Source organism: Diceros bicornis, chromosome X, assembly GCF_020826845.1.
Source record: "Diceros bicornis minor isolate mBicDic1 chromosome X, mDicBic1.mat.cur, whole genome shotgun sequence".
Lineage (NCBI taxonomy): Eukaryota > Metazoa > Chordata > Mammalia > Perissodactyla > Rhinocerotidae > Diceros > Diceros bicornis.
In genome coordinates, this window is record NC_080781.1 from 126,668,787 (window position 1) to 126,687,903 (window position 19,117).

The window sequence follows — 19,117 nt, forward strand, 5'->3', positions numbered from 1 at the left end:
AGACAGCCCCAATCTTGCCAGCTCAGTGGTTTATGGGTTCCTCATCTCCTTCCTCTTCTATGAAAGAGAAGTGGCAGACAATGAAGCTATATCCAGGTGAGCCTAACTAATAATGTAAAAGGTCATTTTGGTTGTGGGCAGGATTGCATCTCTCATATTGTTTCCTTTAGGGAAACTGTTTTCTCTATCTGGATCTTGGAAAGCTGGAGACTAGATTCTAATAGGGAAGGTGACTCACTATCCCAGGGGAAAAAAAGTCTAGAAAGATACACACCTAAATGTTAAAAAATGTTTATTTCTGGATGGTTGGATTATTGACTATTGTTTTAAACTTTCTTCTTTATACTTTATATGAATATAAAAAATAGCTATTTTCATTAAAAAAAAAAGTTCCTATAAAAATTTACCTTGCTCTGAAAGGCATAGAGAACCGTGAGTCTCTTCTCATTCATAATGTGAACCATTGACTACTCATTCTTTCCCATTATGTTTGATTTTGGGTGGAGTTGTTTAGCTCAATATCCTGTACCAAATCTTCTTCAAGATACTTTCTCACCTCACCATCCCATCTATCTTTATTTTCTCCATCAGTATTTTTATTGCCTCCATCAGTATCAAAATAATCTGTACTCCCAATATGGAAAGTATAATGTAAAACAAAAATAAGAAGCTACTGTTGAATGCATTGGTACTTACTGAGATTTTTTGGAGAGAGATTTTGAGAGAAGACCAAGTATCCAATCTTCGATCAACAATAATGGTAAATCGGGAGTCAGATCCATTTTGCCTGCAAGATAAGGAAAAAGAATATGTTTTTCTTATTAATAACCCAAATTTGCTAGATATGTCCTTACTTCTGATTATTTCATTTACATTTGATGTCTTGACTGAGGACAAATTTGGATTTGGAAAGCTATCACAAAGTGCTACATTGGAAAACCAATTTGACTCCATGCCCCATTACTCACTACTCAAAATTTCTTTTTTGGCACTAATGTCAATCTTTTAAATAAGGCAAGTGATTAACCAGCCTTATTGTGATCAATTTACAACATATACAAATATTGATTCATTACGTTATACACCTGAAACTGATATTATGTTATATGATAATTATACCTGAATAAAAAAAATAGGCAAGTGATAGCGTAATGCAGATAGGTCACTAAAATGGATTTCGAACACTGTGATCTTGGGTATGGGAAAACCTTATAGAAAGCTGGCCTTCGTGAAATCAGATTTAACTTTTCATGGCAGTCCATCACGAGCCAATGATCCATTTATTCATTCAGAAAAACACTACTTTCTTTCTTTCTTTCATTTAAATATATGTTTCTATCTCTTGTCTGCTCCTTGAGAGAAGGCAATTTAATGGATAATAGAAATTTTATTTACCATAAAAAGACCACTTTCCAGCTTTAAGGGATGCACTGTGAATTTAGTTTTCTAGGATTTGATTTTTGTTCATAAGACTCTTCACAATTTTAGCGTCCTGGATTTGTGCCCTCTTAGTCTTCAGAGTTAGTAACTGGAAAATGTTTCCTTTAAAAAATTTGTCTTCAACCTAAATAAAATCTTTAAGGAAGCTTTTGAAACTTTCTCTTTTAAAGAATTCTATTCTCAAATGATTTCTAATATCAAGAAGTTCCTCCAAATATATTACAATATCATTTTTGTGTCTATTTAACATTCAGTCTTCTTTTTTTTTTTCTTTTTTTTTTTTGCTGAGGAAGATTTGCCCTGAGCTAACATCTGTTGCCAATCTTCCTCTTTTTGCTTCAGGAAGATTTGCCCTGAGCTAACGTCTGTGCCAATCTTCCTCTATTTTGTATGTGGGTCACTGCCACAGCATGATTGCTGACGAGTGGTACAGGTCCACACCCGGGAACCAAACCCAGGCTGCAGAAGCGGAACACGCCAAACTTAACCACTAGGCCACAGAGCTGGCCCCCTCACTCTTCTTATTTTATTCTTGGAAGAAATGAAGAACAGCCTCCTCACTCTTAGCTAGTAAGATTTCCTTTTAGACAAATGAAAGTCTTTATGCATGATCATCATTCTCAACCTATGTTCTTCTTCATGGGGACAAATACTTCTAGACCCTCAATTTTCTTTTCACAGATCCTCAGCATAATTTTTATAGCAATTTAGGTAGCTGTCAGCTTCCCCTTCTAAATTATATTTCTTATCTACTCTGAAGGTGAGTCTTATGATCATTTACAATAATAATAATAGCCACGCTAAAAAGCCAATTGCCCATTATTATATTCAAATGGGTATCTGATATAAAACAAATTGGAAAAAATGTAATAAAATGCTATACCTCGCAATAGATGTCAAGTAAGTCAGCACTTTTGCTATCACTTCTTCTGGTATACATCTGAAATTACAGTTTTCTGGAAACGTAATGATCCAAGCATTGTCCTTTCCCCGGCCACCTAAAATAGTATTTAAATATCAACTGAATTAAGATTTTATGTGACAACAATGCAAGAAAAGGAATTTTAGATTTGAGAAGGGCACTTAGAAGACAGTTTTGGGCAACTGTAACTTTTATAAGGATGATGATCTCCACATTAACCAAAATAGCACCATGCTCCTGACAAAGTTTAAAAAGTGGCAGAGTGAGAAAGAAAGAAAGAAAGCAGGCAAAATGGGTGAATATACTCAGAAGAAAAATTGATGAAATGTGTATAATAAATGTAGTTGAAAACATAGCTGACCCCTCAAATTGGACCACCAAGGGTATTGGGAAGTAACTGTTGCTATACCAATGCTATGAGCCTAAATTCAAAATGGGTAATTAATGGCTTGACAGCAAGGGAAAATCTTGATATAACTGACCACTTAGAGTCATGGTGAGCATGAAAGAATACAGGATACAAACTGTAGGAAATAAGTAATGTTCTAATGGATTTGTAGAAGAAACAACGTAAGCTGTAATAGCAATAATGGTATAGGAATCTTACTAATGCCAAGAAAGAAAGACCACAATTTCTCTGTAGAATTCAGAGAAAAATTCAGTGTGCATTCCACTCCATAGTCCTCTATGCAGCCTGGAGGATGAGGAACACTGAGGATGAACACCACCTAAGTGCAGGGATGAGCCTTACACATGTTTAAGGCTTCACTCTACAGTCAGCCTAACACCTGGGCACAGAGTAGGTGCTCAGCAAGTATTTAGTGCTAAATGGAAGTTGAAGAATCATTTTAGAAAGAAAGGTGAAAGATAGCCTTTGAATTTAGCTTGCTAATAGAAATATTTCTAGAGGTTTAGTTGTAATTCTTATTTGGCTGAATTTAAGTGACTAAATTTAAGATATAAAAACAAAAAAATTCATTGTGCAATAAAAATATGACAGTGGCAAAGGAGTTAAAATGGAATGATAAAAATACTCAATCCGAAAGAAAGCAGAGGGCCAGCCCCGTGGCTTACTGGGTTCGGATCCTAGGCGCGCACCGACACACCGCTTCTCCGGCCATGCTGAGGCCATGTCCCACAAACAGCAACTAGAAGGATGTGCAGCTATGACATACAACTATCTACTGGGGCTTTGGGGGAAAAAATAAATAAAAAAGAAAAAAGAAAGCAGAAATGGAGGGAAAAAAACAAACAACTAATGAAACAAACAAAAAACAAATAGTAAGATGATAGAGTTAAACTCAGTCATGTGAATAGTCACATTAAATGTAAATGATCTTGACATCCCGATTAAAAGTCAGAGATTATCAAACTGGATAAAATAGAAATCAAGACCCAACTATAGACTGCCTACAAGAAACACACTTTAAATATAAAGGCACAAATGCATTAAAAGCAAAAAGATGGAAAAAGATAAACCATGCTAATATTAGTCAAAAGGAAGCTGTCTAATTTTAGACAAAGTCAATTTCAGAGTCAAGAATATTACTAGATATTAAGATAATCATTTGATAATGAAACAGCAGTAAATTCATCAAAAGGACATAATCTTAAATTCTTATGCACCTAATAACAGACTTTCAAAATACATGAAACAAAAACTGATAGAGCTGCAAGGAGAAATAGACAAATCCACAATTCTAGTTAGAAATTTCACCACCCTTCTCTCAATAATTGATAGAACAAGTAGACAGGAAATTTGCAAGGATACAGTACACCTGAACAACAACCTTAACCAACATGACCTAATTGATGTTTATAGAACACTCTACCCAATAAAAGCAGAATACACATTCTTCTCTAGCACACTTGGAAAAAGATCAAATTCATTCCTTGCCTTAATCTTTATCAAGGGAAACTTGAGGGAAAGTCCAAAGTCCCCATTCCCAAATTATCTTGATTCAAACTAGTTCCAAGTATTAAATCAAATGATAGTAAATTTTCACTTTGTAATATTCTATACTTAAAGAGCAGGATGAAGATATTCATGGAGAATGATGGCATCCACCCAAGAGCTTTAAAGGAACTCAAAAGTTTTAAGCTGTACAACTCTGAACCAAGAGATTTAGCGAATCATTAAACAAAGGGCCTCTATCAATAGGGTATACTGTAGAAGCAGCAAAATATAAATAATATATAATACAACACATATATTATATATGTTATAACTTAGTCTTGCCAAGCAAGCTGGTAAGCACTCTAGTTAAGGACAGAACAATTTAGCACTTAGGCAAATGATACCTATCAAAGGAAAGAATACAAAGTTCTTATAAGGGTAAATTATCATCAACTAATCTATAAACTGTTATTACCACTAAGCACCTACAAGTGTTACACTAGGTAGTAAATTTATGAGTAAAGAATAAAAGAAATATTTATATTCTAAAGTGAGCGGTTTTAATTATTTTTCCCTGGGAATCCTTTTTTCAAAAGAAACCATATGCAGAAGCATTCTGAAAACAACTACAAAAAGCAGATAAGGAAGGAAATTGTGGAGAGGGGTCTTGGGGGAATAAGCCCTGAGGGTGATTCTATTCAGAACACAGTTTGAAAAACACTGATTAGTTTCAGTAAAATCCCTGAATCTCAAGAGTGACAGTATGTCACACATTTATACAACTTATAAGATAAAACATAAAACCACATTAATTAAGTCAGCACTAATTCATAATTACTGCTAATTATAATCATTAAAGCAGAGGCCAGATTTAAGTGTCCAATTAGGATCATCTATAAAGTAAATGCTTGTTTAGTAAACTGAGCATGTAAGTAACATTTTAATAAATTAAACTACTTAGAAGGAGTAAGATCATTTCTTGTACTCTCAATACCTAAGAAGCATTCATTTTCATGCAGACAATGCATATACTCATAAATTTTTCTTATCTGTTTAATATAATAAATATAATGTTTAATGGTATAGTTCAAATTACTCTAATACCTGAAAGTAATTTGCTTGTCTTTATGCAAAACTTTGCCTAGATATCTGATCAAGTCAAAAAGAGAGGGGTGGTTTACCATAGTTACATCTCTAAAAATATGTAATGCTATTGGGCAGCATTACTCACAATAGCCAAAGGTGGAAGCAACCCAAGTATCCATCAATGGATGAATGGACGAACAAAATATGGTATATACATACAATGGAATATTATTCAGCCTTAAAAAGGAAGGAAATTCTGACTCATGCTACATGGATAGACCTTGAGGGCATTATGCTAAGTAAATAAGCCAGTCAGAAAAAGACAAATACTGAATGATTCCACTTATGTGAGGGACCTAGAATAGTCAAATACCTAAAGACAGAAAGTAGAATGCTGACTGCTAGGGACTAGGAGCAGAGAGAATGGGGAGTTATTTTTTAATGGGTACAGAGTTTCAGTTTTGCAAGATCAAAAGAGTTCTGAAGATGGATGGTGGTGATGGTTACACAGCAATGTGAATATATTATTTAATGCCACTGAAGTGCACACTTAAAAATGGTTAAGATGGTAAATTTTATGTTATGTGCATCTTATCACAATTTTTTAAAATTACAGTCATGCGTCGCTTAACAAAAGGGATACCTTCTGAGAAATGCATTGTTAGGCGATTTTGTCATTGTGCGAACATCATAGAGTGTACTTACACAAACCTAGATGGTATAGCCTACTACACACCTGGGCTATATGGTACTAATCTTATGGGACCACCACCATATATGTGGTTCATCGTTGACGGAAACGTCGTTATGCGGCACATGACGCATTACAAATGCCTATGCAAATACATACACATATTTTAGAAAAGTAAACTTTATCATGTGTAGACAAAATCCTAAAAAAAAAGACTTAGTACGTGCTGCTTAATTAGCGTGACTTGACAGCATTTGTAATAAACACTTAAGTAATCAGAGCTATGGTGGAGGAGAAAATCTCAAAGAAGCCACCTCAGTTGCCACCTTCTCACTTGGCCTGCACCCACCCAAGAGATATCTTCTACTTTCGCCTATCACGGATTTCTAAAGACTTGCCTGAAAGTCAAATGTACAAGGGTGGTAAGATTGGTTTTAATCACATAACTAAACATATTTAAAATCTCTAATTATTCTCAAAATGTCCATTTGTTTAGCAACTACACGCACAACGCATAAATGTTTATTAAAATAATGCTTCTCAAACTATATATTTAACTACTTACATAGTAAAGACCAAGCTAACCTTGCTAATTGATTCACACATTTATCTGGTCTAAATACATGAAAAAGTCTGCTTACCAGACAAGAAGGCGATGTCTTGCATTAAGAAATGACTGATGTCCTTTACACGAAGGAGCACCTCAGTTTCTATGACAAACGAGAAAGGGAGAGAAAGGACATACATGTTAGAGTACAGCTAGAAACATACACATGATTTCTCATTGTGCTAAAAAGGACTCTGGGGGTCCCACAGATCTGTGTCAACAGACACGCTGCTGATCTTCTCCTCTTTACTCCTCTCAGCTACATGGCAAGGAAATCACACTCTTGAAAAAATCACTGGGTAAGTAGGACCAGTGTCCTAGTTCTCAGAATCTATGTCCAGGACAAAAACTACTCTCACTCATCAGAAAGCCTGGGGCAAAGGTCCAAACTCCAGGACATCCAGATTTATTTAAAGGGTAGATCCTCATGTAGAGACACTGTAGCAGCTTGTCTTCTAGTTCTGATAATGCCTTTCATTCTGCAAAGCTCTACTAGCAATTACAAAGCACTTTCAGATCTTTTATTTTATTGAATCCTTAAAACAACACAGGGGAAGGTATTATTATCCCATTTTAAATCAGGAAAAGAGTTGGAAAGAGAGTACAGTGTAGTGGTCAAGCATGTGTGGTTTTTGAGTCAGATAGATCTGGATTCAAATCCCAGCTAGTTGCATTTTCTGGATGTGCAAACACGTGCAAGTTACTTAGCCTCTCTGAGCCTCAAGTTTTCTTACCTGTAAACTGAGTATAATAATATCTACCTCACAGAGTGTTGTGCCAACTAAATGCAAAATAATTGGCATAATACTTGGTGTTCAATAACTGGTAGCCTATTAACTTATCTTTGATCATTATAGGTGGAACAACATCCATGCATTGTTCAATATGTTTCAGTTGTCCCAGATCTTAAGTGCTAATTTGTAATGTTCAATTCTAGTGAACTCTACAGGGGCCAAAAATCAAAGACCACAATCTGTCTCTGGTCCATGAGCAAGGATAACTTTTTAAAAGAAAACGGGTCATCAGACTAAGCTATTTTGGATTGTTAGTTTTAATGCCTGTGGTTCCACATCTCTTATAGAAGCCATATTTTCCACTTGCTCTCTTATTCAAAGGGCCTTCAAAGACCTAGTCTCTGGTGGTGTCAGGCTGATGACACATTACCCTTCTTAGTGATCCTCAAATCATACCATATGGATGTGGTTTAACAGGGCCAATCCTGATCAAGGGCATTACAAAAACAAGTTCTCAATAGGTCCACACTAGACAGTGGAATCTGTTACTGAATGACACACCCCACACACACACACACCCAATTTAAAACAAAAGGAAACTAATAGACAAATTTATTTTCATAAGACACGTGCCATTAAGAATCTGCCATTCGTCAGGACTTAAAAATCAATTCCTAAAAATGTCTTGTAATTAAAAAAAATTAGGCTCCTGCTATGTCCCTGACCAAGGCACATGCGTTTAAATTTTTGTGTTTTCACTTCCAGATGCCGAATGTGGTTGTTTTTTTCAATGCTACGTGTTTCCTCAAATTAAAAAAAAAATGTGTTTATGACAGCCACAGACGTGTCACACATTGACATTTTTAGGCATGGAGACATGGAGGAAGGGTGACAAGGGGGATAATGCAAAGAGGACTAGAGCTCTCTCTGCCTACAAAAGTGGCAATGCCCCAAATACGTTCTACCGTTTAAATGAGAGAGCATTAGACATTAAAATATTCCTACATAATAAGACCCAAATTTCTCCCCTGCTTTGATCAGTAGGAATATCTATCAAGATAAATTGATGAATTTTATGGCAGATGGCAGATCTAGTGCTAATATCTGCAACTTGATTCCTCCCATACCATTCAGGCTCTTGAATAGTTACAGCAACTATGTCCACTTACTCTACAATTTTTTAATCCTTCCGTGTAACACAAGAGGCACCAGGACATAAAATAAAAGGCCAAGGGCTAGGAATGGGAGGACCTGGGCCTAGTGCTGGCTCGGCCACTGAGCAGCTCTGTGATCTTGAGCAAGTCACTCCCCACCCCTCACCTCACTACCCCAATTTTAGAAGTGAGCGCAAACAACAAATGCTTTCGAAGACCCCTTACATGCTACGAGATTCAACAACAGGTAAAATCCATTGATATAAGAAAAACATACCGGGGCCGGCCCGGTGGCGCAAGTGGTTAAGTGCGCGCGCTCCGCTGCGGCGGCCCGGGGTTCGCTGGTTCGGATCCCGGGCGCGCACCGACGCACTGCTTGGCAAGCCATGCTGTGGCGGCGTCCCATATAAAGTGGAGGAAGATGGGCATAGATGTTAGCCCAGGGCCGTCTTCCTCAGCAAAAAAAGAGGAGGATTGGCGAATGTTAGCACAGGGCTGATCTCCTCACAAAAAAAAAAAAAAAAAAAAAAAAAAAAAAAAAAAAAAAGAAAAACATACCAATGTTTCCATTGTAAAATATCTCCCACAATTGTGCCAACAAATTAACATTCCCATACTAATGAAAAAGGATGAAATAATGGGTAAAAGAGAAGATGTTACTACTTTAAGAAATGATCAAGTTCTGGGTTGGAAACTGAAGGGAGAGGAGATAACACAGGAAAGGAAACAGAAGACCACACGGGGTTATCATTGAGCAGCCACAAAAGACAAGGTGAGACTGTTGCTGAGAACAAAGAGATAGAGAGAGTACTGACTTTGGAGAAAGCTGACACTGAGTTACACCCAACTTTGTATCTGACTCTCCCGAATTTCCACACAAATCTCCTCTTGAAATATAAAAGTGATTTTTATCACTTTTTTAATCATAAATGTGATTTATAATGTTCCTCTTGCTGACTCTTTAAACTCTTTCACTCCAGAGCATGAGAAATGAAAAGCCTGGATCACCAAAGCTGGATCAAGTCCACATTACAGCATGTTCCTTGTTGACCAGATCCACATTTGATAGGAGGCTTGTCAAGCTGTCCCATGTAGAAAGCTCAATTACTCACAATGAAAGGCATACATTCTCCTTACCTCGGACTAGTTGCTAAACCCAAAAAGGGCTGGTTGGGAAGCCAAAAAAAGGGCACTAACTCAATAGGTAATCTGACAAATCCTTAAAAACACCCTGATGGAGCAGCTCTTCATTTAAGAATCCTGCTTAAGAACCCTGTGCTTGTACAATCAAACACAATCAGGCACAAACTGAAAACCAAAGGCAAGAAAAGTGCTTGCCAATTCATTCATTCCATACGTTTGCTTAGGAAGCAAAAGAGACAAGCTTTTTACTGCCTTGACCATACACTGCAAACTCATCACTAATATTTCTTTTATAATATAAAAGGTAGTTGTGCAAATGAGGATACAAGCTCATAATTAAAATACGAAGAATTTTTAAAGTCCTAAAAGGTGTGGAAATAAATAATATATTTAGGATGGTCCACAGAGGAGGAAGGTACACCCATTCAATTAGTTGATCCATTTTGATTATGTCACGTGCAGAGATGGAGAACATTTGTCACCTTGATACAGGATGCCCTTTATAGTTTTCAAAGACTTATTTTGCATTCATTCACTTTTTTAAACAAAGACTCATTGAGCACCTACTATGTGCCAGATACTGTTCTAAATTGTGGATAGATGTTCTGGGTAAAAGTAAAGGTTCCCAATTAAATAAATTTGTGAAATATTGGGAGATAAGCATACTGCAACATTCCCCAGCAAATACACATACACACGTTGCAAGTGTTTGAGTATGGGCTATGTATGCAGTCTTTCCCAAACCTACATGATCAGGTACTCCTTTGGTTGGTTGGGTGAGTGGTTTTTCCCATCAGAGAAAGGGAGAGAAGACAAACAGAAAGCCACAGAGAGAGCTATACAGACTCCATGTGAAAAAGCACTTTGTTCTAAAAGTCAGAACCATCTGTAGATGAAATGACTGCCATGGTAGGTAGAGCAGCCCTTCCCTATCACAAATAGCATTAGAACAAAGGCCAAGCAGCTCTGTGGCAAGGAGGCTAGAGAGGGCAATTGAGCATGTAGTTGGGTTGGAATAAATGATCTTTCATGTCCTACATCTCCAAGAGGCTCTGCCTCCATGATTTGAGTATGCATTACCATTCCAAGGAATTTAAATTCTACTGAGTTTATTAACTCCTTATAGACAAAATGATAGTTTAGAAAGTTAAGTAAATTGGTATCTACAAGAATTCTCATTTAAAGAAAGCGGTTTTACTCCAGATTTTGGTGTATAACAGCAATAATTCCAACCCTTGAGCTTTATTTCACAGTGGCACTCTCTCGTGTACATTTATCCCTTCTCTGGGGTTTCTGTTCATACACAATAGAAGAATACGAGTTCTGAACCATGCTGCACACACATGCCATTTTGTCCAAGCACTACAGAGCCATGGCAAATAAACCGTTTAAAAGAGCAAATACCTCTATTCTCATGTTTTCCTAAAAATAAAAAGGCAAAAATGGAGCACAAATTAAAATAGAAAGGAAAATAAAGGAAATGTCAACCAGAAAGATACAGTCTTTTCCATGGCAATGAACCCACTGCCACTGCCAATATGAAAACAGAGGGGAAAAGTGTAGTAAATGATTAACAATAGGTACCATTTGCCGAGCACCGAGTATTTGCCAGGCACTGCATAAAGTACTTCGTATGCATTTTCTCTGTCTTAACAACGATCCCCCAAGGTGGACATTAAAACTCTCATCTTACAGATGAGAAAACAGGCTCAGAGAGGCTGCCATTCATGCACTTACTTATTCAAGAAATTTATACTGAACAATTGCCAGGCACCAGGCACTGTTCAGACCCAAGGCAGAATCTAGTAAAGGATTTACGTGTCATCTATTTGGTTCCCTAACCTTCAGATAGGCAATCTAAAATCTGCACACAGAAGAATACACTCAATTAGCTCTAATGCAAATTACTAACTAGATATGGCTCCATAACCTCCCATTTTCTTCCAGGAAGAGTTTTGTCCCAAATCACATCAAGAATGTTTATAAACAATTTTTTGCAAGAAACTCCATTACTTTTACAGCCTGAAATTCTTAACAATGGTGTTTACTTTTAGCAATCATTTCTTTGAAAGGTCGCTATTGCTGACGTGCAGGACTCAGATAAAATTCGGTTTTGTTTTGAGACCTAAATCCCACTGTGAGGCAGATGGGACTCTATGAGTGTAATTTTCCCCTTTCAATATGAACATCAGATACACTATACCATCTGTAAACAGTAATGTCTTAGCATATGCAACAAATTGAAGTGCTGTCTTGACAAGTGTTATGCTTTAAAAGGTGGAACAAATAAAAGGGTAGTTTTGAAATCATTACAAAATGAATTCCCATTAGACTACAGTAGCACAAACTATGCAGTACTTTGTTCTACAGTAAAGGTACAGTATGAAACACTCGCATAATTCTGTACTAACAAAAGAAAACCAAAATTCTTCTCAAATCCTTCTTCTGCTAACAACCTACTGTAGCCTCCTTCCAACCCACTGTAATTCAATTCACCAAACATCTACTGGGTTTCTTTTTTTTTTTTTTAATTCTTATTTATTTTTCCCCCAAAGCCCTAGTAGATAGTTGCATGTCATAGCCGCACATCCTTCCAGCCGCTGTATGTGGGACGCGGCCTCAGCATGGCCGGAGAAGCAGTGCGTCGGTGCGCGCCCGGGATCCGAACCCAGGCCGCCAGCAGTGGAGCACGCGCACCCAACCGCTAAGCCACGGGGCCGGCCCTCTACTGGGTTTCTGTTTGTTCCTCTCTGCTAAGTGCTGTGGCCCATTCAAATATAAACAGAGTTTCTCACCTTAAAAAGCTCAAAAATCAACAGAAGACATGACATACAAACAACTGGCCATAATAGATAGTACAGTATGTGCTATAATAGAAATACACAATATAGGGTATAGGGATGGGAGAGATTATTACATTTAAATTGAGAGAGTGAGAAAAAGAAGGTTTCATAGACAATGTGACATCTGAGCTGGGCCTCAAAAATTGATTAGGATCCAAATACATGGACAGGGGAATAGAGAAGGAGATTCCAGGTGAAAGAAACAAGGCATCAACGCAGGAGTAGGTGAAGGAATCAGGAACAGTATATGGTCTGAAGTGGTTTGAGTTTAGAGGATGGGACAGTCTAGCTAAAGCTAGAAAGCAAGACTAGAAGCAAAAAGTGGAGAACTTTGCATGCCTCCAGAGGAGAGCAGGCTTCTGGAATGCTTCTGATCCAAGATCCCTGACTTAGCACAAAGGTATTTTCCAAGCAGGCATCTCCTGCAACACAATGGCAAGGATATAGAAACTGGTGGACTCTACAATAGATAAGCTACCAACTTTTAGTATAACCTCAGGCAATTCACTGAAGAAGGTTCCCTATGACTGGAGGTTGTTTATAAGCACCTATACAACAAAATGTGTGGCAAGGAAATGAAAACAGAAAGTCCCTCTTTCATGTGTTATAAACTCCAAATAAAACTGGGCTTGAGTACTATTCTAAGACTCCTACTTTTTTTCAAATTACATTTCTGAAATCTGGAAGTATCTTAGATTCACCATCACATTTGATTCAGTTTTTCATTTTTCCATCCAACACTCTATATTAAGTACCTTAGAACAAATCAATTACAATCATATAAAGGAAAAATATGATATTAAAAAAATAACTCCCCAATCTCTTTGTAGTTGACATATACATATATATATACACACATACGTATATATATGTATATGTACATATACATATATATGTCATCAGATTTCATAACTCTCATTTGAGATGTCATATAGTACAAGATAATGTAGCATGAAAAAAGCAGGATACAAAACTGTCTATTCAGTATGATATCAACTATATAATGTATCTATTTAACCAAAAAAAAAATGTAAGAAATATACTTCAATATTAATAGTGTTTTTCCTCTGGGCCATAAAATTCATTTTTTGGTATATTTTCCATGGTTTTTTTTGCAATTATCATGTTCACTTTTTTTAAGATTGCTTTTTTTAGAGCAGTTTTAGGTTTACAGCAAAACTGGGGGGAAGGTACAGAGATTTCCCATATACACTTTGCCCTTACATATGCATAGCCTTTCCCATTGTCAACATCTCCCACCAGAGTGCTACATGTTACAATTGATAAACTTACATTGACACATCATTTATCACCCAAAGTCCATAGTTTACATTAGGGTTCACTCTTGGAGTTGTACATCCTATGGGTTTGGACGAATGCATAATGACACGTATCCACCATTATAATATCATACAGAATAGCTTCACTGCCCTAAAAATCCTCTATGTTCCGTCTATTCATCACTCCTCCACACAACCCCTGGCAACCACCAATCTTTTTACTGTCCCCATAGTTTTGCCTTTCCAAGAACGTCATATAGTTGGAATCACACAGTATCTATAGCCTTTTCAGGTTGGCTTCTTTCACTTAGTCATATGCATTGAAGGCTCCTCCATGTCTTTTCATGGCTTGATAGCTCATTTCTTTTTAGTGCTGAATAATATTCCATTGTCTAGATGTACCACAGTTCATTTATCCATTCTTTCTTTCTTTTTTGATAAGTTGTTTTCATTTTCGTTTAATGCAAAATGTTTTTTTAATTTCTCTTAAGATTTCTTCTTTGACCCATGTGTTATTTAGAAGTATGTTGTTTAATCTCCATGTATTTTGGGATTTTCCAGTTACCTTTTTATTATTAATTCCTAATTTAATTCCACTGTGGTCTGAGAGCAGACATTCCATGATTTCTGTTCCTTTAAATTTGTTAAGGTGGTCCATCTTGATGAACGTTCCATGTGAGCCTGAGAACAAATGCTTTTTATTATATATTTATTTATATTTATTGAGATATAATTCATATACCAAAAACTCATCCTTTTAATGTGTACAATTCAATAGATTCTAGTATATTCAAAAGGTTGTACGACCACCACCACTATCTAATTCCAGAACATTTGTATCACTTCAAAAAGAAATCCTGTAGCATTAGAAGTCGGTACAGAAAAAGAGTTAACATAGCAGTTCTAGATTGCTCATCCTTAGAAAGGCCTGGTTGCAAAGTCAGCCCTTGGCTGACACCTGGGAACTTGGACTCAGGAGGTAAATAATGTGGATTATGCTAAGCATCTGCTTTCTTTCTGGGAGCATGGAAATTTTGGTACCTGCTAGGGATAGGGTGCCTATGTGACTACCCACCAATATAAATCCTGCACTCAGCCTCTAAAGAGAGTCCCTAGTAGGCAACATTTCCAATGTGTCAGAACTTGTTGCTAGGGGAATTAAGAACGTTCTTTGTGACTCCACTGGGAGAGAAGCCTTGTGCCTGGTTTTCTCCAGACTTCATTTCATGTGCCTTTTCTCTTTGCTGATTTTGCTTTGTATCTGTTTGTTGCAATAAATACTAACTACGAGTGTGACTATACGTTGAGTCCTGTGAGTCCACCTAGTAAGTCATGAAACCTGGGGTGGTCTTGTGGATCCCCAACACACAGCCACTTCCCCAAAGGAAGAAATAAAACTATCTCTATTTGCAATGACATGATCTTGTACATAGAAAATACTAAGGAATTCACACACAGAGACACACACATACACTAAAACCTGTTAGTACTAATAAACAAGTTCAGCAAGGGTGTAGTATATTAGATCAATATACAAAAATCAATTGTATTTCTATTGTGCAAAGTATAAGTGTAAAACTTATACTCTGAAAACTACAAAACACTACTGAAAGAAATTAAAGATCATCTAAATAAATGGAAAGCCATCCCACATGCATGGACTGGAAGACTTAATATTATGGTGGCAATACTCCCCTAATTGATACTTCCCTAATTGACAGATTCAAAGCAACCCCTATCAAAATCCTAGCTGGCTTTTTTTTTTTTTTTGCAGAAATTGACAAGTTGATTCTACACTTCATATGGAAATGCATGGGAGGCAGACTAACCAAAACAATCTTGAGAAAAAGAATAAAGTTGGAGGACTCACACTTCCCGATTTCAAAACTTACTACACAAAGCTACAATAAACAAGACAGTGTGTTACTGGCATAACGATAGACATAAAAATCAATGGAATAGAATTGCAAGTCCAGAAATTATCCATATATCTAGAGTTGATTGATTTTTGACAAAGACAAGACAATTCAATGAAGAAAGAATAGTCTTTTCAACAAATGGTGATGGAACAACAGGACGTCTACATTCAGAAGAATGAAGTTGTACCCCTACCTTACACCATATACAAAAATTAACTCAAAATGGATCAAACATTGAAATATAAGAGCTAAAACAATAAAATTCTTAAAATAAAATACAGGCATAAATCTTCGCGACCTTGCATTAAGCAAAGCCTTCACATACATTAAATCAAAAGCACAAGCAACAAAAGAAAAAATAGATAAATTTGACTGTGTCAAACTTTAAACTTTTGTGCTTCCAAAGGCACTAACAAGAAAGTGAAAAGACAATCCACAGAAAGGAAGGATATACTTGCAAATCATTTATCTGTTAAGGACTATATATCTAGAATACATAAAGAACACTTACTAGTCAATAATAAAAAGGCAAATAACACAACAAAAATGGGTAAAGGATTTGAATAGACACATCTCCAAAGAAGATATAAAAATTGCCAATAAGCACATGTAAAGATGCTCAACATCATTTAGTCATTATGGAAATGCATATCAAGACCATAATGAGATACCACTTCACACTCAGGGGGATGCCTATAATCAAAAAGATGGACAATAACAAGTGTCAACAAGTATGTGGGCAAATTTGAACCCTCATACACTGTTCATGGGAATGTAAAATGGTTCAGCTCCTGTGAAAACTAGTTGTGCAATTCCTCAAAAAGTTAAATGGAGAGTTACCATATGACCCAGCAATTCTACTTCTAGGTAGCTAGCCAAAAGAAATGAAAACATAACATCGACACAAAAACATGGACAGGAATGTTTACAGCATTATTCATAATACCCAAAAGGTGGAAACAACGTAAATGTCCATCAACTGAAGAATGGATAAACAAAATGTGGTATGTCCATACTGTGGAATATTATTTGGCATAAAAAGTAATGAAGGACTGATACATGCTACAACATGGATGGATCTTGAAAATATTTTGCTAAGTGAAAGAAGCCACAAATTATATGACTCCACTTATATGAAATATCCAGAACAGGCATATAGAGAGAGACAGAAAGTAGATTAATGGTTGCTTATGGCTAGGAGAATGGGGGAATCGGGGGATGATAGCTGAAGGGTACAGGGCTTCTTTTAGGAATGATGATATGTCCTACAACTGATTGCAGTGATGGTTACACAACTTTGTGAATGTGCTAAAAACATCAAATTTTACATTTTAAATGGGTAAATTGTATTGTATGTGAATTATATCTCAATAAGGCTGTTACAAAAAAAAATCAAGGAAAGAATTGGTGTTTGTAAGAAAAAGTTCATTTGAGCAAAGGATGCACTTTTTCCACTTCTCCTTCCAAAGGAATTTAATCATGAAAAACAAATAGAAGTGGGCTCAACTTTTGGAAATGTATGTTAAGGAAAAAAAGATGAAGGTTGTGCATAAAGATAAACCATGATGACACCACAGAACTAACAAGTTAACACAGTGGTTATATTGGAGTGTTAAATCTTGAGTGATGTATACCTGCAAAATTCTGATGTTTTCACACAAATAAGTATTTCTTATAGAGGTAACATAGCATAGTACTTTTGAGCGCGTGCTCCAGAGACAGATTGCCTGGATTCCCATTCCAGCTCTACCACTTGACAAGCTGCTTAAACTCTGTGTCCCAGTTTCCTTTACTGGTAAAATGAGGGAAATGATAGTACCTATTTCACAGGGTTATTGTAATGAGCAAAGTTGTTAACACACGCAAAGACTTGGAACAGTGCCTAGTATATGGTAAGTGGTAAATAAGTGTTGGCCATTGTTATAGAATAAAGAAAAAATAACATTATAATTTAAAACGTTTAGTGTACAAGTGAACATTCAGGCGGTGGCAGATGACGACTGGGTTAGCATTATGCTTCTGCAAAGATTTTAATTCTCACCTTCCCCAAACAGCCACACTGCTTCAGGGCCAGAAGACCACTCTCATCTTTCAGTTCATCTGCAAATAGGGGACTAGGTCATGGTTCCTTATCCATATCTCAGGTCTTGTATACAAGGTAAACTCTTAGATGATACCATGTGTGAATATAAAAATTGAACTTTCAAGTTTGAAAGACATGGAGGAGCTTCCCTTATTGGTCACATGAGGACTAAATTTCCTGAAAAACCTTCCTGTTACAAAACACAGGAACGACAAGGAAATCCTCAGAAGCCTAAACCATTACTAGGCCAATTCCCAGGTGACTTAGAACTTGATTTTAATGGTCAGGCATTGGTGAAGATTCAAAGCCTACAGCATTGGCAATCAGATCTGAGAAAATATAGGAGAATATCTGTATAACCAGTGGGTAGGATAGAATTTTTTAAACAGGATACAAGAAGCACAAGGCACAAAGGAAAAGATTGACAATTTAGACTACATTAAATTTAAACTTTTTTCGTCAAAAAACATCATAAAGAAAATGATGAGACAAGCCACAAATTGGGTGCAGATATTTGCAACACATATAAGTGACAAATAAATAGTATCAAGGATATATAAAAGATCGTAAGTCAATAAAAAGGCAAACCACCTGACAGAAAAGTGGAAAAAACTAACACAAACAGGCATTTCACAGAGGAGGAAATAGGAACAATCAATAAACATTTGAAAAGATCCTCAACTGCATTTGTAATGCGCAATTGCAAATTTCAAGGCCAGTAAGATAACCTTTTATACCCATCACTTGAGCAACAATTCAAAACATCAACATTAGCAAGCACCTATATGCGCAACAACATAATGATTATAGATACATTTTGGGTTTTGCCTTGGCTCTTACCATACATTTCTTTTTTCATGAAGCATCCATTTTGAAAGACCACTTTAAAAATTGTTTTAGTGATAACTGAAAGATAATATATCAGGTAGAGTTTTACCCTGATAGAGCTGAAGGGTAAATACAGTGACTTGACACAGTCTAAAATGGAAAACAATCAGTTAGATGTGGCAAAAAAGGTCAAACGAACTCGGAGGTTGCACTAAAGACATGTATAATAGCAAATCAAACATTCCGAAGTGTTGCCTGAGTACCTACTGTGCATTCAACGTGGTTTTACCACTCGTTTACAACAACACATAATAATAAGTAAGTTCCAATTCGAGGAAGAATTTCCACAGATCTAGCTGTCCTCAGATCCTCAACCCTTTAGTTGTGCTTTGAAGGAAGGAACGGTGGGATGATTTTACCCACATAGCAGGAAGTGGAATTCTAGGGGAAGACAGGAAATGGAAGGGAGGAATGAGAGGATGGAAGGAAA

The 19,117-nt window shown here is 36.6% G+C and overlaps 1 protein-coding gene across 9 annotated transcripts in view; it reads right to left on the reverse strand.

The window, feature by feature from the left end:
* Positions 1-19,117, reverse strand: part of MCF2 (MCF.2 cell line derived transforming sequence) — a 103,704-nt gene that overhangs the window by 66,087 nt on the left and 18,500 nt on the right. For 8 of the 9 annotated variants that reach the window (XM_058536861.1, XM_058536862.1, XM_058536858.1 and 5 more), the window contains 3 exons: positions 6,678-6,746; positions 2,324-2,438; positions 697-787 (listed from right to left, as the gene is read on the reverse strand). In XM_058536861.1, the coding sequence (XP_058392844.1) occupies positions 697-787; positions 2,324-2,438; positions 6,678-6,746 (275 nt within the window). Of the gene's footprint in view, positions 1-696; positions 788-2,323; positions 2,439-3,460; positions 3,556-6,677; positions 6,747-19,117 lie in introns of those variants that run through there. The other variant, XM_058536865.1, reaches the window with a different exon arrangement.